Genomic DNA, 27,822 nt, shown 5'->3' with positions numbered 1-27,822 from the left:
CAACCTATAGAACATTGATATGAACCTATTTACCATCATCTATATTTATTTGGGAAACAAACTTTGCTAAGAGGAGAAAGTGGAAAACTAAATTCAGCTGAGACTGTAAAACCCTCTCTCCCAATAAAAGAAAGAGAGAAATAGACAAAGAGGTCTTTCACGGTCCGGCCATTATATAATCTATATACTTGACGAATTGAGAATCGAAACCCTAAGAAGCCAATTCGTTTTCAGGTCTGGTTCTTCTACCTTTGCGAAGTAATTTCTTTTTATCATTGCTGTATAATTTATTGTTAAGTTGGTGATTTTGTATTGATTCGATTCAGTTAGGGTTCTGCATTGAAAATGTTAAAGTCGGATTTTGAGAGAATGAATGAGTTAGTAATTGATTTTTGATTTGATTGAATTATTCATTTTACCATTTTATACTTGTTGCTTGTGGGGAAGTGGTTGTAGAGGTTTCTTTCATTACTTGTCAAATGAGGGATTTAAAAAAAATTACTGATTTTGTGCATTTGGCTAATATGATAATTGACCTGTATTGTCAATGGTGGCAGTTCTGGATGGATTTGTATGTCATGACTTAATCTGGCTTGGTGGTTTGTCTAGGTTCCTAGTGTTATGCTTCTATTGGCAGCAAATTATTTCCTTGCCTAAGTTGTTTGGACGTTTCGACAGCAAGAGAAAGGGTGCCAATTCTTATCCCCTTCTCGGACAAACTGAGGGGTTTTGGTTCAAATTTGACTGAGGTGGTACAATGGTAGTTTCCTTTGGTTTTAGTTTGAGTGACTTTAATACTGTTTTTAAAAAAAAATGATCTGGTAACTTATAGCTCTGATTGATAGAATTACCTCAACTAATTCAGTCAACTACATCTTGATCCCAATTAGTTAGGGTTGGATATATGAATCCTATATATCCAATATTTAGGGAACAGAAAATGAATTGATTATCCACAAGAGAAAAAAAAAATCGTCTAGTTTCTTTACGCTTTTAGTTTCGCCATCTTAGGACATATTGCTTTAGAAGGAAAATAAGGGAGTCCTAAGGTAGCAAAACATTGATACATTTCGACTATTGCGTCCTTTTACCTATCTAAAAGGAAAAATAGAGATTGTTGATATCCTTTAGTGGTTTCCGTTCAAGCTTCGTTGTTCAATTTCTTGAATGAAGGTGATATCTTGTTATGATTAGCGAAGTTCTTTCCAACTCTGTATGTTTTCATTTGTTAATAATTACCATTTGATTGGAGACATCATTGCAGTTAGAGAGGAATGACTATAGGTTCAAATCTTACGTTTGGTCCTTTCTTTGTATCTTGTTTTGCTATCTCCGATTAGATAGTATCTGTCCACTTCCCAATAGGATTGGGCTCCTCATCCCCAATTTATAATCCTGATTTAAATGCTTCAAATATATATACAGGGCTATTAAAAGTTATCACTTCGTCATTTAAAGCGATGCAAAACAATGGATGATCACTTCATGGGTGAAGCCATGCACTTAAGAAATAGTATCCTCTTCACATGATGATGTTGTCACGACCCATTTTCTAAACAAGCCGTGTTTGGCACCCGATGCTTAACCGAGCAAACCAACTTGACTACTGTAGCATGTACATTAATATCACACACCGCACGTAGATTTGAAATAATTAACTACACTTCTGGATCAAAACTCTATTCCGATTTTTCTTAAATACTCCAAATATATATTAAAATCAGTTAACCACGTAGATTTGAAATAAATAACTACACTTTTGGATGAAAACTCTATTCCAATTATTCTTAAATAATCCAAGTATATATTTAAATCTGTAAACTAGAAAGTATTGAAAATAATGCTAAGTAATGTGAAAAACCATAACCCAACTAAAAACACGTCTATGAAGCCTCTACTGGAATACCAAGGGGAATGCAAAGGACATAGATTTCCTGGCTAATCCGCAAGCAAGTACTGGATAAACAAATAATGAATAAAAATGTTTAACTGAAAGAGAAGAAACTCTATAGTCAAGGGTGGAGCTCACCAAATCAACTTTTGGAATAAATTAACCTAACTTGTAGTCCCTCATCTATGAAACCACTAGCAATACTAAGTGACTCTTAGCATTCTCCTCACTTTAGTCAGAATGAGACCTTGAATAAAACATATGGGTAATGAATGGATAAGAGAGGAAACAAGTCAACTGTGATTGGTCCAAAGGGCGGGTTATGGATTTGTCAGTTACCAAAAAAAAAGAGAGGAAACAAGTCTAATTCATCCTAAAGTATCTTATAAGAGTGAACTAGGAAAACAATCACTAAAACTTATAGCTTAGTTCATTAATTCACTCTTTTAACTTTCTTTAAGTTGTTTCAATCAACTGAACTTTTCTTATGCCCAACTGTGGCAATTAGTAACCCTTTATACAACCACCAAATCTTTTGTGCCTTGTTATGGTAATATTAGCAACCCTTTGTATAGATGCTCGTGACCCTTTATACAACCACCATTTATGTTGTCTTATTATGGAAAGGTTTGTAATCCTTTATATGATTACTCGTAACCCTTTGTAGGATTACCATTTATGTTATGCCTCGTTATGAAAAAACTAATAACCCTTTGTACGGTTACTCATAACCCTTCATATGGTTACTATTTATTGAAGTCATAGCATAAGAGGGTACTTTATGGCTTTCATCACTATGAACAAAGTTGCTCGGACTCTTCACTTTCGGTTCCGCACCCGTGTCGACACGATATAGGTGTGGGATCTGTACCCGATCTGGTCAACTAGTTTTGGGTACTTTGACCAAATTCGAGGGAGAAATTCTGGACAGATTCAATGATTTCTATTATCAAAATAGTATCTTATCAGTTTCATAAAAGAAGTTTTCTATTATAAAAACAAAACTAAGGTGAAATTGAAGAAAATGAAATACCTTGTATATATAAATTTCTATTGTCACTCCCTTTCCTTTTATCTCCTTCTAGGATTCTTCTTTTGATCAATATTTCTCCTCAAGTTCTCCACATAATATTTCATAATTTAGGTTTTTTAACTCTATTTTTAGATATTTGAAGTTCTTTCGGCCGAATCTCCACACCCATATCCATACATGAATCCGAATCCCCGAATCTTAAAATTTAGAGCATACTTCATAGGGGATCCGGCCTGTAGATCCGCGCCTGTATCGGACACCCACAACCGAGTCCAAGCAACTTAGACCATGAAAGAGCAACACACAATTTTGGAGGCTTTCTTGGTCATGTTTCTAGGAGAACTAAGCGTTGTTTTGGGGCTGGACAAAGTTAGCATGAAGCACTCATACACATATAAGACACAACCTCCATATTCATTAGATGGATTAGCACAAGGAGGAAAACATAGAGCACTGGATAGACTCATTCAACGATAAGCAATGTGAGCTTACTCATTCCAATTAAATTCACACTAACCTTAAGACACATTTAATCAAACACTATATGAGCATGACTTTGTAAGGAAAGAACTTGAGTAAGAAGAAGCCTCTACTCACCTCAAAAATCTTCCTTTCTAGTTAGATAACTTCTACGTTTGCCAACAACGATCAACAACTCTATCTACATAAATAATCCGGTTCAATTTACAGTAGTACAAGCTCAAAAATCTCATCTTAGGTTTCGTTTTCATCAACTAATTCACAATAACTCAGTGACCCATTTGCAACATTCAAATGTAAGTCTCTGAATTGCAAGTGAACTGGGAAAAAGTAGTCTCTTCCCTGTGAATGAGGTACCTCAGATAAAAGAGATGGCAGGCATACTAGGGTGTAGTGTTGGGAAGCTGCCTACCACCTATCTAGGCATGCCATTGGGTAACAATCACAAAGCCTTAGAAATATGGGATAGTACTTTGGAGAAAACTGAAAAGAAGCTTTCTGGATGGAAGGCTCAATATCTTTCACTTGGAGACGATTGATCCTAATAAACTCTGTTCTTGATTCTCTGCCCACTTATGTGATGTCTCTATTCCCAATCCCAGGAAAAGTAGTGGAAAATCTGGATAAGCTAAGGAGAAAATTCTTATGGCAAGGCAACAAGGATGGAAAATGCTATAGCTTAGTAAACTGGGAAACTGCTCTACTTAGCAAAGACAGAGGGGGGCTGGGAATTAAGAACTTGAAACTACAGAATGAGAGCCTATTGAAGAAGTGGTTGTGGAGGTACACTGAAGAGAGAAATGCCCTCTGGAAAGAGGTGATCATAGCTAAATATGGTGAGTTAAACCCTTGGTGTGCAGAGATCACAATAGAACATTATGGTGTGGGTGCATGGAGATCAATTAGAAACTTGTGGTCACAAATGGAGACAAATTTATATATCAAGGTGGGAAGTGGCACTAAAACAAAATTTTGGAAGGATGTTTGGATAGACCAATCCCCTCTTAGAGATCTCTTTCCAGATCTCTTTCAAATTTGTGGAAATCCTGATGCCAATGTTGGTGATTGCTGGACTGAACAGGGCTGGGATCTAGTTTTTAGAAGACTTCTCAATGATTGGGAGGTGGAAAGGGTGGCTGAGATATTAGGGATGCTAGGCGGACTGACCATCAACGCAAATGCCACAGACAGGATATTGTGGAAGCACAGCAAAGATGGCCTTTTCTCAGTCAACAGTGCTTACAGAAGAGGTCTCCAGGTGATGGCAGGGAGACCAAAACACCTCTGGAACTATTTTTGGAAGGGGGATATTCCTACAAAAGTGAAATGCTTCACTTGGCTAGTGATAAAGAGAGCTTGTTTAACACAAGAAGTATGTCAGAAGAAGGGTAGACAGCTGGTCCCTAGGTGTTTTTATGCAATTTGACAAGTGAAACTAACAGCCACCTCTTCTTGCACTGTAATTACACTGCTCAAATCTGGAATTTGTCCTTAGCATCTCAAATCTGAATTGGACAATGCCAGAACGTACATCAAACGTGTTGAAGAGCTGGGTAAGGAGAGGAGGTACCAAGAGCCAGAAGAGATGGTGGAGGTTAATACCATCATGTATATGGTGGTCAGTTTGGAAGGAAAGGAACAATAGATGTTTCGACAATAGATCCAATTCCATACACAAGGTCAAATGGAATTGTATAGTATCTCTACTTTTTTGGTGTAAACAGTTGTGTATAGTAGATACAAATCAAATTGTAGATTTGATAGGAAGTTTGTAATTGACACTTTTTGGTGGTGGCCAGCATGCCCTTAATGCTGAAGAATACAACCTTACCAGTTTAAAAAAAAAACATTCAAATATAACTGTACTAATTTAAACAAGGATATTACATACTAGATTACCTTTAATCTTCTTGTTGAGACCCACTGTAGAATAGATGTCAATATATCCAAATAATATCCTTTGAGAGATTAAACAATGATTGGGATTTGTTTTTTTCTTGCAGTACCAGGTTCACTGTATCAAATACTAGCCATATATGATCTAAAACAGAACCTTAGACGTTCCATTTTGGCCTTTATCTTAAGGCACCAAAATTTGGCTAACTCCCAAAATTCTCAATTTTTTTTGCAAGAGAAACCCTATAACTGGAGCTATACAAATTTCAACCCATCCCATCTCATAATCTCAACCTCATACAACAATCCAACCATCATATATTTCACATAAACTATTAAAATTTTGCACATTCAAATATATACAAATAAAGTGAGTATTTTCAAAAAGTTAAATATTTACGTACCTATTTCCTCAAACAAGTGAGGGTATTTTTCTTCATATCTTCTTCGGCTTCCTATGGTAGCCTCTTCTAATTTATGGTTATCCCACAAGACTTTTACCGACTTTATATATATATATATATATATTACCCGGAGGACACATTACTATGGGTTGTGGGGCTAAGTATCATGAGGACCTTGGCTCTGAGAGTATATGCCAATAAATGATATCTTGGAGTTGCCCCATCTAGAGTACATATAACATAACTGAAGGCTACATTAGTTAAGTTTTCAAATCTTTTAGGGGCATTATTCGTAAAGGGTAATCATCTTCATCTCATGGTAACATTTGTATGTAGGGGATATCGTAAGTCGGTACAACTAGTCCGTCAAGAGAATATGACACTTGTCCTAAGAGTCCATGTTATGGAAGACAGTCATGGAGCGATACTTATCTTGTGAGGACACACTAAGTAGGGATGGTACACATGCACTTGAATATCCCTTTCATAGAGAAGCTTTGGAATATGAGACATTTTTTTAGTAAATGAGGCATGCCATTGGAAGAACGTACTAGAAGGGTCATACAAGATTGAGGAAATGAACGTATCAACATTCTAAACATAAGGGAAGCCGTGGACACATTTAGCATGCTTGTTGTACGAAGAATAAGAGTCCTAACATAAAAAAGTAACATGGGTATTCCGGGATATTTAAGCATATGACGTACAGATAATCTAGAATCTCATATTTGAGGACCACATATTGATACAATAAGAAGAACACATCGAATAGAAGAAGCGTATCATTGATTAGAACATGTAGGAGCTTCAAGATTGAGAGTTATAGCCTTACGTACGTTTGGTGCTTCTTAACCAACAATTGTCTCATGAGTTCCAGACGACACTATGAACGATTATCTACATCCTATAATACAATCAGTACCTATATTAATCTCCAGGCAATCAGTTTGCCCCATTCTACTTCTGGCTAAAAAGCCTAAATTTTCAAGGTTCTTGATTCCAAGATTTGTGTGAAATCTCAAGCTTGTAGGTATGTATCAACACCATTCCTGTTCATAAAAAATGTTTCACCAACATTACTGCATCAAAAATACTCAATCAATTTACTTACAATAAACCATACTGCTCATATAGTCATTCTCAACGAACTCACTACCTTCTCCAATTTCTATACTTCAAGTTAAATTCAATTGATAGTTTAATTTAATTATTTAGATTAAATACTTCATCTTAAACTTAAAAATATTAACCCCCATCTCAAAAGGTAGTAAGAAAATACAAGTGGAGTAAATGTGTTACCCTTGAAAGTATACTGATGGTGATTTATGGTTTTATGCTATGGAACCCTTGATGTGGTGATGTTAGACAGTATCAGTGTTTATCAAAAAAAGGAAAATATGTATTGCACAGTGATGTTTCTTGATTCTCCTTCTAAGCCGCTAAAAATGAAATAGCAGTAGGGTTGCATATATTCTATTCGTTGCTGCTATAAGAATTAAGCATATCCTCTGAATTTGTTTCCCCATGTTTTTATCAATGGTAGAAAGTCAATTATACCCTTAAATGTTTCCATCATTAAATCTAAACCTAGTTGAATCTTACGGATGTAACATTCACCTCCAATGCACCCTGTATGGCCTAGTGTACAATTGTCTTATAAACCTCAAGATGCTTCTAATCCATTATTTAACATATCATTGTGTAAATGTGCTAATAATGCACCTTTTGTGTAACTTCACTTTCAAACAGTCTTATCTAAGAAACAAAATGAGGCTATGCCATTGTATAAGCTAGTTCTGTTGGATTAACAACAGCCACGAGTACTGAATACAGTATGTTCATCTTTTGAGTCAAACTAGTATAGTAAGGTAAGACATCACTTTATATATAGAAGTCCATATAATAATGTTCCTATAGTATGGACCATGACCGACCTTGTATTAAAAAAAAATGTCCGACCTTGTAGCTCCTCATTCAAAGCTACCATTCGAGGCATAATCAGGTGGCCATTGGCCCCCTAAATAATATACTAATTCCTGTGATTAAACACCTTAATGTACTGCCATCTAATGCACCAACATCAAGCTCCCATTTAATTTGTTTATTTGTCAAGAAGTTGTTACAAGTCTAATCCCTTTGGATTTCCAAGTTTTCACATGACAAAAGTTTCAGCTCAGCTTTTCAAGCTAATTCAATTCTAGATCTATTGTATACCAAACATTTCAACTTCACTGTCGCAAAAAGTGACTTATTCATCCAACCCAATATTACAAGAAGATTTTTTTTGATGAAGTAAATAATTTCATTGCTAACATCAAGTGGATGTACAATTGTTACAAAAGTAGAGTAGCAAAAAGAACTTATCAGCTCCTGTACATATCTAGTTGAGAGCTAATGAGCTGATAAAACTCAAGAGGGTAATAAGGTTAGACCCAACTATACAACAACATAAGACAACTAGCTTTTAGAGATTAGCAGGTAGTGATATTCCATCAAAGCATCTCCTATTTCTTTCATTCCAAATTCTCCAAAAAATAGCTACAGGTATCATCTTCCAAATTTTCTTGATGGTGCTATCAACTTTCCAGCAACACCAACTCTCAAAACCATCCTTGATACTCTGTGGCATGACCCAATTGAGTTCAAAAAGTGTGATAAACATACTCCATAAGTCTGTTGATACTGAACAATGTCTATAAAGGTGGTTGTGTGACTCTGCTACCTTCATGCACTAGGTTATCTTGAATCAAACATCCTCTGTGCAGTGCTGTTCAACTGAAGCAACTAGTTTTAGGAAGTAATTTGACTTCCCAAGGCCAAAGGGCAGTGATTGCATTTTGTGGGTATAGAAGCTTATATGCGACCTTGACTGAAAACTCCCCAGTCCTGCTATCTCCACATTTTAGTTGATCTGGTGCAAGGCCGTTGATTGTGGCATTGTGAAGTGCTCCCAAAAGGCTGATCAACTCTTCCATCTCCCAGTCTTGTATGTTTCTTCTGAGGTTGGGGTTCCATGAGTTTCCATCCCTGTGTTGGTGTATTGTAGCATCTGGCTGATTTGCTATCTGGAATATGTTGGGGTAGGCAACCTCTAGAGGGGTGTTGCCCAACCACTTATCTCTCCAGAAACTGATGTGTTGGCCATTCCCTATTATCAGGTGTCTGTATTGTGAGAACATCTTCGATAGCTTGCTTATGCTTTTCCAGAAACCAACCCCATAAGGTTTAGTTGAGACTTTAGAGCACCAGTGATTCAAGGCTCCATGTTTGGTAATAATGACTTACTTCCATTGCCACTGATCTTCCTGAGTGTTTCTCCATAGCCACTTCATTAGTAAGCACTGGTTGTGTAGTGCTAGGTCTTTGATGCCCAGGCCACCTAGATCTTTTGGGCTTTTGGCAACAAGATCTTATCCCACTTGACCAAATGAAATTTGTGGCATCTAAGATTTCCTTCCCATAAAAAAAGTTCCTTCTAGTTTTATCTAGTTGTTTATGTGCCTTACTGGTGATGGGATGGAGTGACATACTATGAGTTGGGATGCATTCAAGCACACGGTTGATCAGTGTTATTCTGCCACCCATAGAAAGGTATTGCATCTGAAAACTTCTTGAGAATAAAAGTTGTGTATAGTGTTGCTTTCTTCTATTGCGATGGATGCCATTCCATCAAAATTAGCAAAAGGCTCCAACTTTCCTGCTTAGTGTATAATCTTTCGAAGAATGCCAATGTCTTACTTTTGATTTCCTCCTCTTCAATAGTGGCATTTCCCACCAGAAGTCTGTCTATGCTATTGGATCTACTGTTTGAGTTAGCAATCTTTTGAAAATATTTAGTGTGTTTCTGTCACCTTCCTTGAGCCAAAGACAACTTGATTTCTGCCTTCATGAAATCTCCTGTGTTTTTGCCAACTATTGTATCTCAGCTTTCAAATTTGTCATTTGACTTGCCTCAGCTATATTCAATTGTCTGCCAGGTGTTCTGTTCCAATAACATCAGCTAATCTAGTGCGTTGCCTTTCCTAGTCTCCAATTTCCCAAATTCCTCCTTATTCCAGTTGATGATATCCTTCTTTAGGCTCCTTAGTTTCTGCATAATTTGTCCAAAAATCCATCTACCTCCAGCCACATATTTTCAAATTTAAAGTAAGATGGAGTGGCATCCTAGTTGCCATTTCTAGCAAAATGGGCCTATGATCTTGAAATATACATCCTCCCCGCTTAGGAACAGTCCTTGAACATTGTGTTGGGTTATGAATAATTGCCAGCTTAGAAAAAAAATACTACAAGGGTATTTAAATTCTGTTGCAATTGGCTTAGATTTGGACAGTGTAAGTACTAGTTGTTACTGTTGGTTTTTTAATAAAGAAATAAAGAAAATAACAGAGAAAGTCTTTGAGAGAAAAAATTCTGCAGTCTCACACCCACTTCAATCATTCCCCCGTTTTGGTCAAGTTTAGTAAAGATAGGTTGAAGTATGACAACATGCCATTTAGGTCTGAGCCTACGTGGTGCAAACCTCCCACTGTCCCTGGGCTTGTCCAAAATTCTTTTTGCCTCACTGTTGGTTTTTTAATATAAAGAAAATAACAGAGAAAGACTTTGAGAGAAAAAATACTGCAGTATTTTCAAAGGGAATTGTTTTATTAATGATTCAGAGACATACATTTATAGATATAATTCCTAACTAAAAAATAGAAAAATATGCTACTAACTTATCAGTTAAATTTAAAGAACAAATAAAAGAACTAACTCCTAAATTTAAGTCACATAGGACTCTAATAAAATAATTTAAAAATCCTAAAAGTAGCTAACTTATTTATTCTGCAATATAGACATATTCTCAACACTCCTTGGATCAGGAATTGTAGATTGTAGTCTCATCTGAAATTGACCTTGTGAACAAATCTGCTAATTCATCCTTTGTCATGCAAGGCTTGTGTGCATCTTCTGTTGGATTAAATGAGAAACTTTTACCTCTCATTTCAACTTGTAAAATCTCTTGCTTAGTAGAATCAAAGATTCGACAATATTTGTCTCCAAATAATAATTTAAACCCTTTTTCTATTAACTGACCAACAATAAACAAACTTTTATCAATATCAGGCACATAAAGAACATCTGAAATTATTTTTGAACCTGAATTTGTTTTAATTGAAACAGACCCTTTTCCTTTTGTAGGAATACAATCACCATTCCCAATTCTGACTTTCTTATTTTCCATAGGAATGAAGTCTTTAAAAAGATTTCTTTCATATGTCATGTGGTTTGTACAACCACTATCAATCATCCAAAAAATCAGTTTTTTTGGCTGAAAAACAAGTTGCCACAAATAAGTGGTCTTCTTCTTCTTCAGTAGTGACTTGGGCAACTGTTTCACCTTTTTGAAATTTGCTTTTGCAAATCACAACTTCATGGCCAAGTTGTTTGCAGTTCTTGCACTGTGCATCTGGTCTTTTCCAACATTTATATGGAGGATGTCCATTTTTTTCCACAGTGCTGACAAGGTGGGTAATTTTTCAAAAATTTACCCTTGCTTTGAGTTTTGTGGCTCGCTACTAATGCTCCTTCAACCATGCCATCTTGCCTCATAAGTCTCCTTTGTTCCTGAGCCTGCAAAGAATTTAACAATTCTGCCAAGGTAATTTTGGACAGATCTTGTGTGTTTTCCAAGGTACTTATACATGTTTCATATCTTTCGGGCACGGTAACAAGAACTTTTTCAACAATTCTTGTATCTTTAAATTCAGTGCCTACTAATCTTACCTTGTTGACAATACCAAGCAATCTGTCAGAGTATTCCTTGACTGTTTCTGACTCTTTCATTCTCTGCAATTCGAATTCCCTCATTAAATTTAATACCTTCATTCCTCGTATTCTTTCATCTCCAACATATTCTTTCTTCAGATAATTACAAATATCTTTTGGTGATCTGAGAGTCATGATTTTCGTGAAAACAGTTGTCGAAACAGCAGCAAACAAAGTTGCTTTTGCCTTTGACTTAATGGTTTTCTTTTCCTTGTGACTCTTGATCTGGGCCACAGTGAGATTATTTGGCAGCGGATTAATTTCATAATCCTTTTCCACGGCTTCCCAAAGATCAAGAGCCTCCAAGTAAGTTTCCATTCTCACAGCCCATAGTTGATAATTATCACCATCAAAAATAGGAGGAGCCATTCGTGAAAAACTATTTTTGGAATCCATTTTTCGACTCACAGATCCCTCAAGAAGAAGGCTCTGATACCAATTGTTGGTTTTTTAATAAAGAAATAAAGAAAATAACAGAGAAAGACTTTGAGAGAAAAAATACTGCAGTATTATCAAAGGGAATTGTTCTATTAATAATTTAGAGACATACATTTATAGATATAATTCCTAAACTAAAAATAAGAAAAATATGCGACTAACTTATCAAGTTAAAATTTAAATAACAAATAAAAGAACTAACTCCTAAATTTAAGTCACATAGGACTCTAATAAAATAATTTTAAAAATCCTAAAAGTAGCTAACTGATTTATTCTGCAATATCCTGAGGCATATTCTCAACAGTTACATCAACTAAATTTTCTCTCCTTAGTATGACAGAAGCAAAGAACTTTCGAAAACTTTCTTTATCTTCAGTCAGTTGCAACAACTTAACAACTCGTGTGTAATCAAAAGACTTGCAAGTTACAAACTCGTTTTATCGGAGCACCATGGCCTCCACCTCCAATGAGTGTTTCTGGCTATCTGAACACTTACCTGCATTCAGTTTGTATAAACACCTCTGATGCAAAGTATAATGTGCAATATTTCTTAAGACTGTTCACATTGTAGTTGCATTCGTTTACCTTGGTTTAGATGACTTTCCTATAATTCATGTACATCAAACTACAACATTAAATACTACCAACATTAAATATCTAAGGTCAACCATCTTTTGTGTGTTCCTTACAATAAGAATCTGTTCACATTACAATTGCATATTCACAATTCCTTCAGTAATATGAAATGGAGAACAAAACATAATGTTTCACCTTAGCCCCGAATCATATTCTTATTTCCCCCAGGACTTACAATTTTGGATCTCTCCCAAAAATAAATTTAAAGTTTTGGAAGCTACCCGAAACTAATTTAACCTGCTCAAACAAAAACACACACAGACACTTCCAGCTACTCCATCCAACAATATGGAAAAATCGTGATGCACCATTATACACAACAGTGCTACTACACATCTCTAGAAGCACCAGCTTACTATCAAATTACTCAACCATAACATATATATATATATATATATGTATCATAAATAATTCATATCGCTTGGAATCTTGATTCAATGAGGATACTTTGTCATGATTTATAAACATCTCAGTTTCTGTACACCCATGTAAGCGCATATGATGTTCCTTTACTTACTGTGTTGTTTACACTTGTAAGCAATTTATTATCAAGTCATGCATACTTGGCTTCAAATTTGGACTTCCCTCTATTGTGACTTTATTTGCCACATGAATTGTTTTCTCATATCTAGTCTTATCCTAAAGCAAGTCTCATAAATGACTCCCATCTTCATAAAATACCTAGGACACTTGAACCCAGTGCGATGATGCCAAGTTTTTCACAACCCATTTTCTAAACAAGTTGTGATCGGCACCCGAAGTGATGCCATAACTTGACCGAGCAAACCAACTTGAGTTTTCTTGCATGTACATTAATATCACATACCCTACGTGCATTTAAAATAAATATCTAAACTTTTGGATCAAAACTCTATTCCAATAGTTCTTTAATAATCCAAGTATATATTGAAATTTGTAAAATAGAAAGTACGGAAAATAATGCAAAGTAATGTGACAACCATAAGCCAACTAAAAACACGTCTATGAAGCCTCTATTGGAATACCAAGGGGTATGCATAGGGCATAGATTTCCGGGCTAATCCCCAAATAAATACAAGTTACACGAATAATGAATAAAAATATTTAACTGAAAGAGAAGAAACTCCATGGTCAAATCAACTTTTAGAATAAAGCAACCTAACTTGTAGTCTGCTCATTTGTGAAACCCGCGTCTTCATTGACATAGGTCAATGTAGGTTCCGCAAAGAGAAATCCAGTACACCACTAGCGGTACTCAACGAGTTTCGACATTCTCCTCACTAAAGTCCGAATGAGACCTTGAATAAAAACACGTGGGTAATGAATGGATAAGAGAGGAAACAAGTCATAATTCATCCTCAAGTATCTTATAAGAGTGAAGCAGAAAAACAATCACTAAAACTTATAGCTTAGTTTACTAATTCATTCTTTTAACTTTCTTTAAGTTGTTTTAGTCGGGTGAACTTTTTTTATGCCCAACTGTGGCAATTAGTAACCCTTTATATGGTTACTCGTGGCCCTTTATATGTCCGCCATTTATGTTGTGCCTTATTTTGAAAAGTTATTAACCTTTTATATGATTACTCGTAACCCATTGTAAGGTTACCATTTATCTAATGCCTCATTATGAAAAAATTAGTAACCCTATATACGGTATGCTTCCAGATTTTTAACTTTATCAAAGTCATAATAGGGTACTTTGTGGCTTTCATCACTATGAAAGAGCACCACACAATTCTGGAGGCTTTCTTGGTCATGTTTCTAGGAGAATGAAGCACTTTTTTTGGGCTGATAAAGATGCACAAAGCACTCATACACAAATAAGAACAACCTTCATATTCATTAGACGAATAAGCACAAGGAGGAAAACATAGAGCACTGGATAGACTCTTTCAACGATAAGCAATGTGAGGTCACTCGTATCAATTAAACTCCTAACTTTAAGAAACATTTAATCAAACACTTTCTAAGCATGACTTTGTAAGGAAAGAACTTGAGTAAGAGCAAGTCTAAACTCACCTCAAAGGTCTTCCTTTCTAGTAAGGTAACTTCTACGCTTGCCAACAACAATCAACAACTCAATTTCTAAGGAATTCACAATAATTCAGTGACACTTGAATTTAATCATACCTATTTACTAAGTTGCTTGGGCTCTCTACTTTTGGTGTTGCACCCGTGTCGACATGACATGGGTATGGGTGTGGGATCCGTGTCCGATTTGGTCAACCAATTTTGGGTACTTTGACCAAAATCGATAAGGAAAACCTGGACAATTTTAATGATTTCTGTAATCCATACAAAAGGTAAGGTGAAATTGAAGAAATTAGAATGCCTGTTATATAGAAATTTCTATGTCACTCATTTTCCTTTAATCTCCTTCCATGATTCTCCTCAAGTTCTCCACATAATATCTCATAATTAAGGTTTTATAACTCTATATTTAGATATTTGATTATATTAAGGGGAATCCCCGCAACAGTGTCCATACATGGATCCATATATGTGAATCTTAAAAATTAGATCATGAAGGATCCAACCTCTAGATCCTTACTCGTATCGTACACCCACACTCGAGTCCGGTCAACTTAGCTTATTTAAACAAGGATATTACATACTAGATTACCTTTAATATTCTTGTTGAAACCTTGTCATGACCCAAAAACCGAGGTCATGATGGCACACACTTCGAGAACCCAAATTGGTGTGTATGCCGAATGAATAACTCATACGAGACTTCTGAAGGGAAGTCACACCACAACAAAAGAGAAATGATAAACAACAAAGGAATTCCCAAAACCTGGTATCATAAGAATAAAGAGCATCTAATACATTTCTAGAATCTGGAATACATATCAAGTCTTCGGAAAAAAATTAAAGACTGTAAATGATAGATGACAACTAATGGCGATCCGGAAAGTAGGAACTCACCACAACTTCGAATGGGAAGAAATCGTTAGATCCGATCAGCTGCTATGAAGATCACCCTGACTAGCATCAGCATCAAGAAGATAACAAAAATAAGAGTGAGTACAATCCACACGTACTCGTTAGGTTAGACCGACATAATATAAGCAACTAATCAGACTTAAGAAATAAACTATAAAACACTTCCACCTGCATATAGAAAAGTCCCATGAAAAGGAGTCCAATGATACTCATAATGACAAGATTAGAAAATCGAGGGTAAAATAGTCCAAAAATTACTTCGAAAATTGGAAGGGTAAAATCAGTTTTTACTCAAAAAAACACAATCCACAACCAAAGAGGAAATCGTGGTTGAAAAACCCATTAAAATCTATCAAGAAACGAGCTCTAATTCATGAAAATACCAATTTTCCAACTTAGGGGAAGAACCTCAAAACCCACATTGAAATCAAGATTTAAAAGGTGTTTCAGATGATAAAAGTTGAAGGAAACGATAAGGAGTTGATAGGGGTACTTACCCACACAAACTTCACCAAGAAAAACCTCCAAGAATCGCCTCTCCTAAGCTCAAATCGAGTGAAAATGGAGGAAATGGGAAAAATCCCAAGTTTAGGTTCTGTTATGGTAAAAATTGGTCATCGCGATCGTGAGCCACTGATTTTCGCTATCGTGAAGAACACGGAGGCTACACATCACAATCGCAAGACCCTTGTTCGCGATTGCGAAGGTTAAGGGATGGGACTCATCGCAAACGTGAGCCTATGGGTCGAGATCGCGAATACCAAAGAGAAGACACATCGCAACGCGATCCTATGGGCTGTGACCGCGAAGGTCAAGGTGACCTGCACCAGAAACCAGAAAACCAGCAGTTCAAACTCAAGATTGATGTCCCCGAATGGACCCTCAAGAATCGTTCGGGGTCCGATAAAAATAAACTAGACATTCCACCCCACTAAATTCGACATTTTTGACTCAATGGAATCGTTGAATCTATAAGAAAAGGTCAAATGACAGAATTACCCTCCTGAACCCCTCTTTAGGCTTAAAACTCAACTTCTCACCCAAATGTTGAAAACTCAACCCAAGGCCTCAGCAACCTGACCACCCATCTTACTAGCTCAAAATAGACGTTCTGGATGCAATGGAACTGGCAAAATCTCCATCCGATGCTTGGAATTCAAAATATTGACCAAAGTCAACCATACCAATAATACTCAACTTGAAAGGGTCAATATCACCAAAAACTCACTGATCGCATCTGGGACCACACCAATCGTTCCCGTAACATGAATTAAGCATGAAGACGCTAAGGGAAGGGAAAAATGGTCATTTCACAATTAAAAACAATTTCACAAGAAATGGTACATTACAAATCCACTGTAGAATAGATTTCAATATATCCAAATAATATCCTTTGAGACATTAAACAATGGTTGGGATTTGTTTTTTTTTTGCAGTATCAGGTTCATTGTATCTTATATGTCTCTCGTAACTCCATCGTATTTACATTCCAGCTCTCCTAGAAAGTCAAAATTGCTATAATGTATTTCCTCTTTGATATCATGTTTTGAAAAAAAATCTAGAAGCTATATTTCTTGCTTTCAATGCCTTGTGCAGAAAAGCTTAGGAAGCTATCAACTATACATTTAATAGCCCTAGGCCATTTTACCTATGATGACATGTAATGAGCTTAGCCCATTATTCGTTGATTCTCTTTTCTTTCCCTGTTTTTTCTTTGGTTATTTATTATTTCAAACACTTATAATTCACACCGTACATATTATCATATCCTAAACACTTCATTTAGATCACGTGAGCTTTTATACTCCGACACATTCTATTAAGCCCGTAATTATCAAAATTTTAAATCTAGAAACTTACGGGACTTAACAGATGCATAAAGTGATTCCAGTGAGAATCAGTTGTCTCCGTAAATTTCAATTTTGAGTTTGATTAATATGGAAACTAGCATATTTAATGCTGAAATTTGTTGTATGAATTGTAATTTAATTTTTATTTTACTAAATATACATTAGATCTTTGTAAACTTAACATATATATTACACTTCATGTTAAAGCAACATGTGCTTCACTTCTCACTTTTCTCTTTATGCCCCATTTACCTTGTCTCTTATTTGCGATATTCCCTTTTCACATAGATACTAGCTTTTTGTCTGCGGTAAGTTTGAGCTTATGACATCCTTGTAACCTACACATCATGCATTGTGCTCTTGCCAATAGACAAAATCCTTGGGGGCGATATGGAATGTTGAACTATGGGCTCTAAATGGTCATTGCAATGTGATACAACCTTAGGAGAACTACACCCCTAAAGCTAGTTTATTCAACCTTAGGAGAACCACACCCCAGAAGTGCTGGAATAGTAACACTTGATAAATTTCATTTAAAAGAAATTGTTTTGATCGGGAGACCCCATTATTGTTCTCTACTGAAAGACTTGGAAAACATAGAGACCGTGTCTTCCAATGAACAAGTTGAGGACTACATTATGGAATGACAACAAAGTGGGAATCTCACTGTAAATGCATGTTAGCCCCTCAATTTGCCAATGAAGCAAATTTGGAACTCTAAAGCAAATTTACAAACACAGAAGAGGAGTAATGATTTGTAGCAGGTTTCATGTGTAATAGTGGACCGAAGAGTGGAAACCACTTATTTTGCATTGCGCTTCATGTGTAATAGTGGAGTGAAGAGTGGCAACCACTTATTTTGCATTGCGCTGAGGTTGGACAAATTTGGACACTCTACTTTCGTATTTTCAAGATAACCATTATTCCGTCATACACAATAAAGACCGCTACTAAATTGTTGAAACTCTCGGGTATAAGCAAACATCTTCAAAAGATTTGGAGCACCATCCTCGCATATGCTGGAGTGTATGGAAGGAAAGAAATGCTAGATGTTTCAATGGGAAAAAGATTATTGTATATCAACTTATATACAAATGTTTATAACTTTTGTCTTTTTGGTGTAATATTTAAGATGTAAAGGATGAAGATAGCATGCTAGGGTGGCCCAGTGGTTTGGGCTTGGGACTTCCATGTTGGAGGTCTCAAGTTCGAAACCCCTTACCAGCGAAAGCAAGGGGTTTGCCTTCTGAGTCGAGCTCGTCGCACCGGGTTTGCCTAGTGCGGGTTACCTCTCCTATGTGGTTTGCGAGCTATTGCATAGGAGTGAGGATTTTACCCTGTGCGCACCCAAAGGGTAGCGGCTGCGGGTTTCCCTTGTCCTCAAAAAAAAAGAAAAAGAAGAAGACAGCTCTATGATCATAGATGTACATAAAATTTTCTTTTTGTCCTTAGCAGCACCTCCAGACCTTTAAATGTCAAAACAATAGATGCGAAGGACCAACTAAAGTGTCTGCAGTACCTTGTTCTAAGATTTCTTAATCTGTCAATGTCAGTTGGCCTTGCAGGACAAATGGCGTTCAGATAATCACCCCTGTGTATCAAATTTGCACGAAAAAAACTGGTATTAGAATAAAAATGAGAGTAGATGTGCAATTTGGATTCTGAAAGTGTTAAGACGTCTTTTTTTGTATCGTTCTGTAGCATATGATATTTGGAGCATGTTCTTTTCTATTCTTGGACTAACCTGGGTCAATTAGAGTAGAAGGTTAGCAAATATTATTCCCGAAGTAGTATTATTCATGTATTTTAGTATATTTATTACTATCATTAGCCTCGATTATTGTATTATCTTGCTGTTGTTTTGGCTTCTTTTACATATTTCTTAGAGCAAAGGGATTGCATAGTATCTTTACAAGTATTGGACATTTCAGGTGTGTTTGGTACGTGGGAAAATGTTTTCCATGAGGTGTGTTTGGTACGTGGGAAAATGTTTTCCATGAGATTGAGTGTCTTACTTATTTTGTAGTGTTTGGTCAATAAGAAAAAAAATATTATCCCAAAGGTACTTATATATAATCTAGCAAAATATAATGTGAGTGGGATACGACGGGGAGTGAGGTCTAAGGGTGGTGGGAAATTGGATGTCAAATGGGGGAGGGGGCATTGGGGATACTGGGTGGGTGGGGAGGAGGCAATGAACTTGGAATGTCCTTTATGAAACTTGTTTCCCTTACATTCATTAGGGAAGTCATCTCATTTTTAAGGAGCTCGTCTTTCTAGAGAAAATGTATTCAAAAATATTTTGACCAACCAAACATAAGAAAATTGAAAAATATTTTCTCGAAAATGTTTTCCTCCATACTAAACACACTCTTAATGCAAAATCATTTTGTTTTTACGGAGAGGGATTCAATATACTTATGTTGCCGCAACACCATTTGTCTTTTTCCCAATATATGATCTTCTCATCTTTAAATTAAAAAAATAAAAAAGATAAATACTTGGCAAACCAATCATGGGGATGGGCTTGACTCATACTATATTAAAGAAAATGAGTTGTGAGCTTTATTTTCTTGGTCATAAACCCTTCTAAAATTTTACTGCAATCTCGTCTGGCCAGGTCTCTCATCCCCTCTCATCTTACGAATTGCCCTCCTAAGCTCCTCAAACTTTATGCACCTATAATACGCAAAATCTCGACAACTCTTGAAGTGCTTTAAATCACCCTGCACAGTATTCCTGTTTCCCTCCACATTGAAGACTTTATGGAAGTATGCCTGCCATTTTTGTCTAATGTGTGCCTTTTCCCCTATACTTTGCCTACCTCGTCTTTAATGCATCTCACTTGATCAAGGAGCCTTCCTCTCTCTTACCTTGGCGAGCCTATACAACTTATTTTACCCACTTTTATCCTCTAGCTCCTTGTACATACATTTAAATGTCATTTAGCCGCCGTAAATGCTATTCGTTCTTCCTTTTTTACAATCTCATACCTCTCCTTATTCGTCCTCTTTTCCTCCTCATTTTTCCTCTCCACTAACATCATGTAAGCAACCTTTTTGACTTCCACTCTCCTTTCCATCACCATTTCCCTCTATGTCCACCAAAGTTGCCCTCTGCTTCCCTAATATAATTAGTTGTCCTAGTCACATACTATTTGTGTCCCCATTAATATCCCAAGCCCCCATAGCCATCAACTTCTCTCCTAACTCCTGAATTTTATCATTAGTCACATCCCACCCCACCCCCACTTAATCATTGGTTGGTCATACAAAGCCCTCCTTCTCCTTGTCCTTCTAATCTCTAGATCCATTACCCAGAACTTATGCTAAGGTGTAAGGTTCTCGCTCGGTATAACCTTACTGTCCTTGCATAGACCTCTATAACTCTTCCTAAGGAGTAGGTAATCGATTTGAGTCTTAGCCACCGACGTAAGGTGACCAAGTGCTCCTCCTCCTTTTGAAAACTCAAGTTATTAGCTATCACCCTACAAAAGCTTTTGCAAGAAAAGGAAACGAGCCTTGGTTTCAATTCAACCCCAAACCTAGTATATGAGGTATGGATTACTCAAAACCATATAAGGAAACAACAAATCATTTCTCAACCAATGTGAGACATTAACATGAATAATTTCTTGCTTATATCTTTGTTGCTCAATAAATATTATTCTAGGTGCTTTTGCTAGGGAATTTAAAAATCATTGATTTTATGAATTTTGTTTGAACTGAATTCATTATCAAATGAATCCACATGACTGTACAACATTGTTGAGGTTCTATTTGGTTTAGTTGAGCGGTGAGGACCAATAAATTGATTCAACAGATTTTGCTAGGATTAGTTTAATTAGGGAAAAGAGCCAAAAATACCCTTGAACTATTCAAACTAGGTTGTATTTACCCTTTGTTATGTTTTTGGCTCAAAATGCCCCCGCGGTTAGTCAACTAGCTCAAAAATACTTGTTTTACTAACGGTGCTCCAAAACAAGGGAAAAGACGCCAATTTTGCCTTTGAATTATTCAAAATGAGGTGATTTTGCCTTTTTTCATTTTTGGGTGAGGGGATTGAATGTGTGAGAAATAGAATAACATAAGAAATAAGTAGTATAAAAATCATATACCTTTTCCTACATAATTATTTAAAATTTCTATATTAATTATAGTGTTTTTGTTTTAATAACTCTGATTACAAATACAACAACATACCCAGTGTGGTCCCACAAGTGGGCTTAGGGAGGATGGGGTGTATGCAAACCTTACCCCTACATTGTGTGAGGTAGAGAGGCTAATTAAGAATGGTATGATAAAAGAACTTTTCATTTGTGTGTCGATTCGAACTTACGATGTCTGTTTTTCATAGTATCTGAACTTTTGATAGTTTTTTTGGAACCCTGCACATTTACACCGTCATGGTTTCCATGTTAGCTGGTTATATTGATGACAGAGCCTTATAAAGGATCAATCTCATATGTTTCATGACATGTGTACTGTGTAGTCCATTCTTTTGGTATGATCATCTGTCCTCTCAATGTTGGAGGTCAGACGCATAGGGGACATCTGCGCTGGCTTTGTGGTTTTGAAGCCAATGAGTCCATAGTGCTGGAAATTTCTTTACATGGTAAAAAAATAATTCTGCATTTTTATTGTGAAAGTGCTCTCTTTTTAAATGATGTTTAATTTTGTGGTCTATTCTAGTTCCTCCAAAGAAAAAGGCTTTTTTTCTTTATTTTGCATGTGGAAAAGCGTTTTCGAGTTTAATAAAATTGTGAAATTCAACTTGTCATGCTTGCATAAGATTTTTGTCTTACCTACCTATTCTTGTCCCCACCTTTCAGGCACTGGTCACTTTGATTGATGGGGCCTGTTTAAATAATTTGATTATCTTATTAATCTGGGGAATACAAACTTTGGTCATAAACAAGGTTGAGTGTTGACTCATGGAGCTTAAAGTTTCATCTTCAAAGCCAGCCTTTCCATCTTCTGATAGCAACAATGATCCTGAAGAGAAAGAAATCAGTGAAGAGGATGATGATGATCGCAATCACAAGCATCGTAGGAGAGAATTGCATTCTCAATCTGAAGAGACAGAGGATGTTGAACCAGTTTTCAGTAGACCATTCAGGAAACGAAACAAGCCTTTTGAAAATGGACATCCTTATGGGGAAGGGAACTCTCAGTTAAGTGAAACCAAGTTCCCAAGAAGACGAGGTATGGGCTCATTTTCGAGAGCCCCTCCGGATTCATACCAAAGAATGAGGGTGAATCAATCACTGTTCGGTGATGCTGGTAACGGTAGGGGTCGAGGAAGAGACCTTAATGCTTGGGGCCAACGTGATTCCAGGTTCAGCTCAGTGGATATTGCATCTCAACTGTTTCCACAGGGCTCTGTTACTCCCGGTCAATTTACTGGAAGAGGGGTGGAAAACGTTGCTAATGCACAGAGTTCATCTTGGAGTGCATTTGGAATGGTTCCAGGAATTTCTAATGGCGGTCTTGATACACTTCATTCTGTTGGTTTCCAGGGAACACTCAGGCCATCCTTGAATCATACCATGAATATGGGTATTCCAAGGCAGAGATGTAGAGACTTTGAGGAGCGTGGATTTTGCCTAAGAGGAGATATGTGCCCGATGGAGCACGGAGTAAATCGTATTGTTGTTGAAGATGTTCAGGTGTGTGGACTTTCAGCTGACAAATAGTTATTACTGTATCTCACGTTCTTGTTTTCTGTGGTTTTTGTCAATCATGTTTTAGAGTGCTTTTTTTCTTCTAAATGTTGATGCTGATTGACTGTTCTGTTACTTGATATTCATCTCTTTTAATTTAAGCTTTTGTAAGTCGAGTCAAGATTCCCAATTCATGTACTGTCTGCACTCTATTCTTGTACTTAACTAATTTTTTAAGCAGGGATGTTTGGTTTTATGCTATTGTTTTCCAAATTGCAGAGCCTTTCTCAGTTTAATCTTCCTGTGTCACTTCCTAACGCGCACATGCTTGGACCAGTTACTGGACAAGGATCTTTACCTGTGATAGGCCCTTCTGGCTCATTGGCTAGTGGCAAAGCTTTACATAACAAAAGCAAATTTCCAGTGATTGATGATGCATTGGGCTTGACTGATGCTTTTGTTGATGGTTCTATGGCCGGGGGAGCTGATTTCTATGATCCTGATCAGCCTTTATGGTCAAATGATCGTTCTGAAACTTCAGCAGCACTCCAGAATTTAAATCCATCCAACTTCGATGATACTGGTCGTTTGTTAGTTGAAGACTCCTCTGACAATGATCAAGTTGGGCTGTGTAATGCCTTTGATCTTGAGCATCCACTAAGAGGTGCTAAGGCAGCTACAGGATCTCAGAGTGTGTGGGGAAGAAACCGAAGGTCTAAAAATAAGTTGAATGTAAAAGAGAGAACTGCTTGTACAGGAAATGCTTCAAGCTTTGATGAAACGGGAAAAGATTTACTCCGCAGCAGTCAGGGCATATTTCTTCCAGGGAAGCTAATGAATGAAGAAACTATTGACCCACAAATGAAGGATTTTTCTTCCTTGCCCCAAAGTAGTTCTGGACATAATATAAGAAAACCTTCTCAGAAGGCACTTCGCACTCTGTTTGTGAGAGGCATACCACAGAGAGACAACAAACTAGATGCTCTTCTTTCACATTTCAAAAAATTTGGGGAGGTCATTGACATCCACATCCCACTGAGTGGTGATCGAGCTTTTGTTCAATTTTCCAAGAGAGAAGAAGCTGAGGCTGCTTTAAAGGCACCTGATGCTGTGATGGGAAACAGATTTATAAAGCTTTTATGGGCAAACAGGGATAGAATTATGGATGATGGAGTAAATGGTGTTAGTAATTCACCTTTAACTCCTCGTGGAGTGACATCCAGTTTAGTACCACCCCACCTATCTGTTCCTTATAAAGGAAAAGACAATATCCAGTCCTCAGCCCTAAAAGCTGCTGAACATGGTCCTGTTGCTCCATCACCTACTTCTGCTTTACCTAAGCCTGTGGCTCATAATGGTCCCAAAGCTGCACCAGCTCTGCAAACAAAGGTGGCGAGCTTAGAACTTTTGAAGGAAGAATTGCGCAAGAAGCAGGAGCTGCTTGATCAGAAGCGCAATGAGTTCCGACGTCAGTTGAATAAACTTGAGAAGCAAGTAATTACCTGTTCTTTTTTCACATACTGTCCAAAGAAAGTGTTTGTTTAAGTTGACATCAAATATTCTTTTTGATTTTTAGATATGTGATATTTATTGCGAGTGGCATGCTTTATCTGATATGCGCAAGAATATTTATCTGATATTCTTTGTTTACTTTCATCAACTTGAAGTATTCCATGACATGCTTTTTTGGAATTACTATAAAAGATATGCTTTTTTTCGGACTTGCATTTCTGATATGCTTCCTAGTCATTAACTGTAGAAGTACTTTTTTTAATAACCAAATGAGGGGGTGACTACAGGGAATACCTTGTCTCTGGAATTGCTTATTAGATGAAGCGTTTGTTGCAGTTCATTCTTTTCTCCCCCCTCCCACAAATGATGATATAACTTCATGTTGAACTGTACAAGTTAATACTCTTTTTCGTGTAACTATATCAATTAATGTGTCTTCAGAATTAATTAGTTACGTGAAGCAGATCTCATGTTTATTGCAGCTTGTACTTTGTTTTTTCTCCCCATGTATATAGAATATAATTTGATTGATTTTTAGAAGAAACTAATAATGGGACCCTCTCTTCCACCGTTTTATGGTTACATTTGTGCAGGCTGTAGGTGTGAAAGCTGAAGCAGTCTCTGACCAGGATCTGGAGAAACAGAAGGAAGGGGAAACAGTATCAGATTCTACAAAAGTGAGGTCAAGCTCCATGCGACTTAATGATGTATCCTCGACACAAGCTGAAGCAGTATCCGATAATAGCAGATCAACAGAAAATGCAGAGCACTCTTGTCCTATATCATGTTCTGCTGCAGCTACACAGGAACCTTCAAGCTTGAGACAGTCAATTCCTCCAGTGGCACCACATGGTGCAGCTTTTATTTTCAATAGATACAAACTAGACAATCGTCCCACTGCCTTCAAAGTCCTTCCACCTATGCCAAGTGGTCTTGCAAATGTAATCTCTTCTAATCCTCTCAAATAGTTGAAATTTTTCAGTATTTGCAAATGATTATGTGAATATGCTCTAGTTATATTTGCTTATGCTGCCTAGGATTTGTGCCTTAAATGTTCTTCTAAGGCAGAGCTGTTATTGTGTTAGAGGCATGCCTGTGTCATTACCATCTTCTCCTTCTCACTAGGGTGGGTTTCCGAAAGATGGTGTCCGCACATTGAAAATTGTTCATTTATTTTCTTATACTTTCCGGTGGCCAACGTATGAACTATGTGTATTTGTCTGTTCTCATATTTGTAAAGATGAGGATATCCCTAGTATGCTAGATCCTTAAGGAGTTCATAGGAAAACAACAACACTTTTGTATTTTTGATTGTAAGTATTACTGGAATACGTCCTGAGTATTCCTGTGTTTATAATACAAGTGACCTTTTCAAAAAAAAAAAAAAATCTTGATCTTCTTCAATGTTTCTTCTGCCAACTTTAGGTTCCCCCTATTTCTTCTAAATATGTGAGGAAGGAACTGAAAACATTCTGTAGTACTTTTCACTAGTGTCATCTCCCTTGGTTAGCTACAACAGTCTAGGTTGATTGTAGATTCTTTTTTCATGTTCTTAGCTTTGTGTGATAAATTATAAATGGGTTTCCTTTTCTAGGTTACTGTCTTGAAGGAACATTTCTCCACTTTTGGTGACCCTCCCGCCGTTGAGATGGAAGATTTGGAGCCTCAAGATGGTAATAATGGCTCGGAAATGTCAAACATATCTGCTAGTATATGTTTCCCAACGCGCCGTTCTGCTGAAAGAGCATTTTCGAATGGCAAAATCTGGCAAGGCCAAGCTTTGCAGTTTATGTGGTTGCAGTCTAGTAATTCTACCAAGGATATTGGTGTCAAAAAAGATGCTCATCCTGCTTTGAAGCAACCTCCAGATGCTAGTGTGCAAACCATCCCACAAGACACACAGGAAGAAAATGCTGCAGGGATTGATGAACCTGAAAAATATGACATAGAATGCGAGAAGCAGCCTTCAGATGCCAATGTTCAAACCAGCCCAAAAGATCCTTTGACTGGTTCACGGGAAAGAACTGCTGCAGATATGGATGAACTTGAAAAAGCTTATATAGGTAGCTGAATGTGATCGATCATGATGGGCCCAATTGTCAGAGTAGTACAGTGAGGTAAAATTTTGAATCACTTCTGTGTAATTGCAGGAGTAATAGCAATATACATATTCTAGTTTCAATTTTGCTTTATCTCATTATCTGGAAATGTAAAGAGGATTTTTTTTTTTTGATTTCTTTACCACCAGATGGCAGTCCTGTTGCATAGCTATATTGAATTCTGTTAGTCATTCAATGCTTAGAAATATATCCTGGAATGAGGACTATAGTTCCAAAAATTTATGCAGATGAGACTTCTTTTGGCTGTATGGTCTGTTTGCTCTAGTATGATATTTTACTTGTATCTCGATTTTAGAGTGAATTTGTCTACTCATATTTTCCCATTGCAACAGTAGCTTGACTTAAGTTGCACACTGTTCAACCATACATAAAGTGTTGTCTCTCTATACGGTTTTGGGTAGTCTTTGTCTTATGGGGCTAGGTTTTGGGATTTAGTAACCTATTGTACATTTTCTTACCATAGTATAGAGCTAGACCCGTCTCACACTTGTGCTGAGGGGGATGAGGTGTTGAGTGACCGATGTCGATTGAGGCTTGAGGGAACAATCTGTTGTCTTTTTTTTTTTTATCAGTATCTTTGATTGCTTTCGAAGTCTTACGCCAGTCACCAGGAGAGATTGAGTTTTTCCTTGTATGTGCTGCTCTCTTATTACTGAAATCACCATTCTTTAGTTAGGACTATGAAGAAAGAAGCATGAAACATGTGGTTAGACTAGTATTTTTTACCAAGAAAGGTGTTAGGGATCGTTTGGTGGGAGGTATTAGGAGAAATAGTCCATGTATTATGTATTGTATTATTTAGTACTATGTTTGGTAGAATTTTTGAGCCTAAGTAGAACTAATCCATGGATTAGTTATACACCCTACATGGTATTATAGGAGGTGTTACTAATACCTTCCATGTGGTGATATTAGTAATACATTGGATTTAATACCATGGATTATCTATGTAAGGACAAAAACATTCCTCAAATCATTTTATTTATTTTCTTGATTTTATGTTTTATACTTGTACTAGTAAATTTATTTGAATAAATTAGCTTACTAATTTTATTATTTAGAGAGTTGTTTGTTAATAAATAAATGCAATACATATCAATACAATATTTAAAATGTGAGTTGTTTAACATTTACTAATTGAAAAGGTAAATATATCATCACATGACG

At 36.7% G+C, this 27,822-nt stretch overlaps 2 protein-coding genes across 3 annotated transcripts; one reads left to right on the top strand and one right to left on the bottom strand.

Annotated features, from left to right (window-relative positions):
- On the top strand, positions 1–26,903 carry LOC102602784 (zinc finger CCCH domain-containing protein 41-like). 2 transcript variants are annotated; one of them, XM_015306109.1, is made up of 6 exons: positions 1–234; positions 21,853–21,975; positions 22,193–23,029; positions 23,303–24,517; positions 25,129–25,476; positions 26,130–26,903. In XM_015306109.1, the coding sequence occupies exons 3-6, from the start codon at positions 22,295–22,297 to the stop codon at positions 26,604–26,606; spliced, it is 2,775 nt and encodes a 924-aa protein (XP_015161595.1). In that variant the 5' UTR covers positions 1–234; positions 21,853–21,975; positions 22,193–22,294; the 3' UTR covers positions 26,607–26,903. The 2 variants fall into 2 exon arrangements, with proteins under 2 accessions (XP_015161595.1, XP_006341318.1); XM_006341256.2 differs by lacking the exon at positions 21,853–21,975.
- On the bottom strand, positions 11,017–11,886 carry LOC107059533 (uncharacterized). Its single transcript, XM_015306110.1, has 2 exons — positions 11,471–11,886; positions 11,017–11,317 (listed from the first exon to the last, which is right to left on the bottom strand). The coding sequence occupies exons 1-2, from the start codon at positions 11,879–11,881 to the stop codon at positions 11,171–11,173; spliced, it is 558 nt and encodes a 185-aa protein (XP_015161596.1). The 5' UTR covers positions 11,882–11,886; the 3' UTR covers positions 11,017–11,170.
- Positions 26,904–27,822: the final 919 nt, after the last annotated feature.

Source organism: Solanum tuberosum, unplaced genomic scaffold, assembly GCF_000226075.1.
Source record: "Solanum tuberosum cultivar DM 1-3 516 R44 unplaced genomic scaffold, SolTub_3.0 scf00024, whole genome shotgun sequence".
Lineage (NCBI taxonomy): Eukaryota > Viridiplantae > Streptophyta > Magnoliopsida > Solanales > Solanaceae > Solanum > Solanum tuberosum.
Note: the sequence above shows the minus strand (reverse complement) of the source record. Positions and strands in the feature narration are given on the sequence as shown.

Excerpts from the sequence above, each read along its gene's own strand:
- LOC107059533 (XM_015306110.1), bottom strand. The coding sequence starts at position 11,881 with ATGGCTCCTCCTATTTTTGATGGTGATAATTATCAACTATGGGCTGTG. Across the intron at positions 11,318-11,470 it reads TGCTTGGTATTGTCAACAAG|GCTCAGGAACAAAGGAGACT; the intron begins GTAAGATTAGTA and ends AATTCTTTGCAG.
- LOC102602784 (XM_006341256.2), top strand. The coding sequence starts at position 22,295 with ATGGAGCTTAAAGTTTCATCTTCAAAGCCAGCCTTTCCATCTTCTGAT. Across the intron at positions 23,030-23,302 it reads TTGTTGTTGAAGATGTTCAG|AGCCTTTCTCAGTTTAATCT; the intron begins GTGTGTGGACTT and ends TCCAAATTGCAG. Across the intron at positions 24,518-25,128 it reads TGAATAAACTTGAGAAGCAA|GCTGTAGGTGTGAAAGCTGA; the intron begins GTAATTACCTGT and ends ACATTTGTGCAG.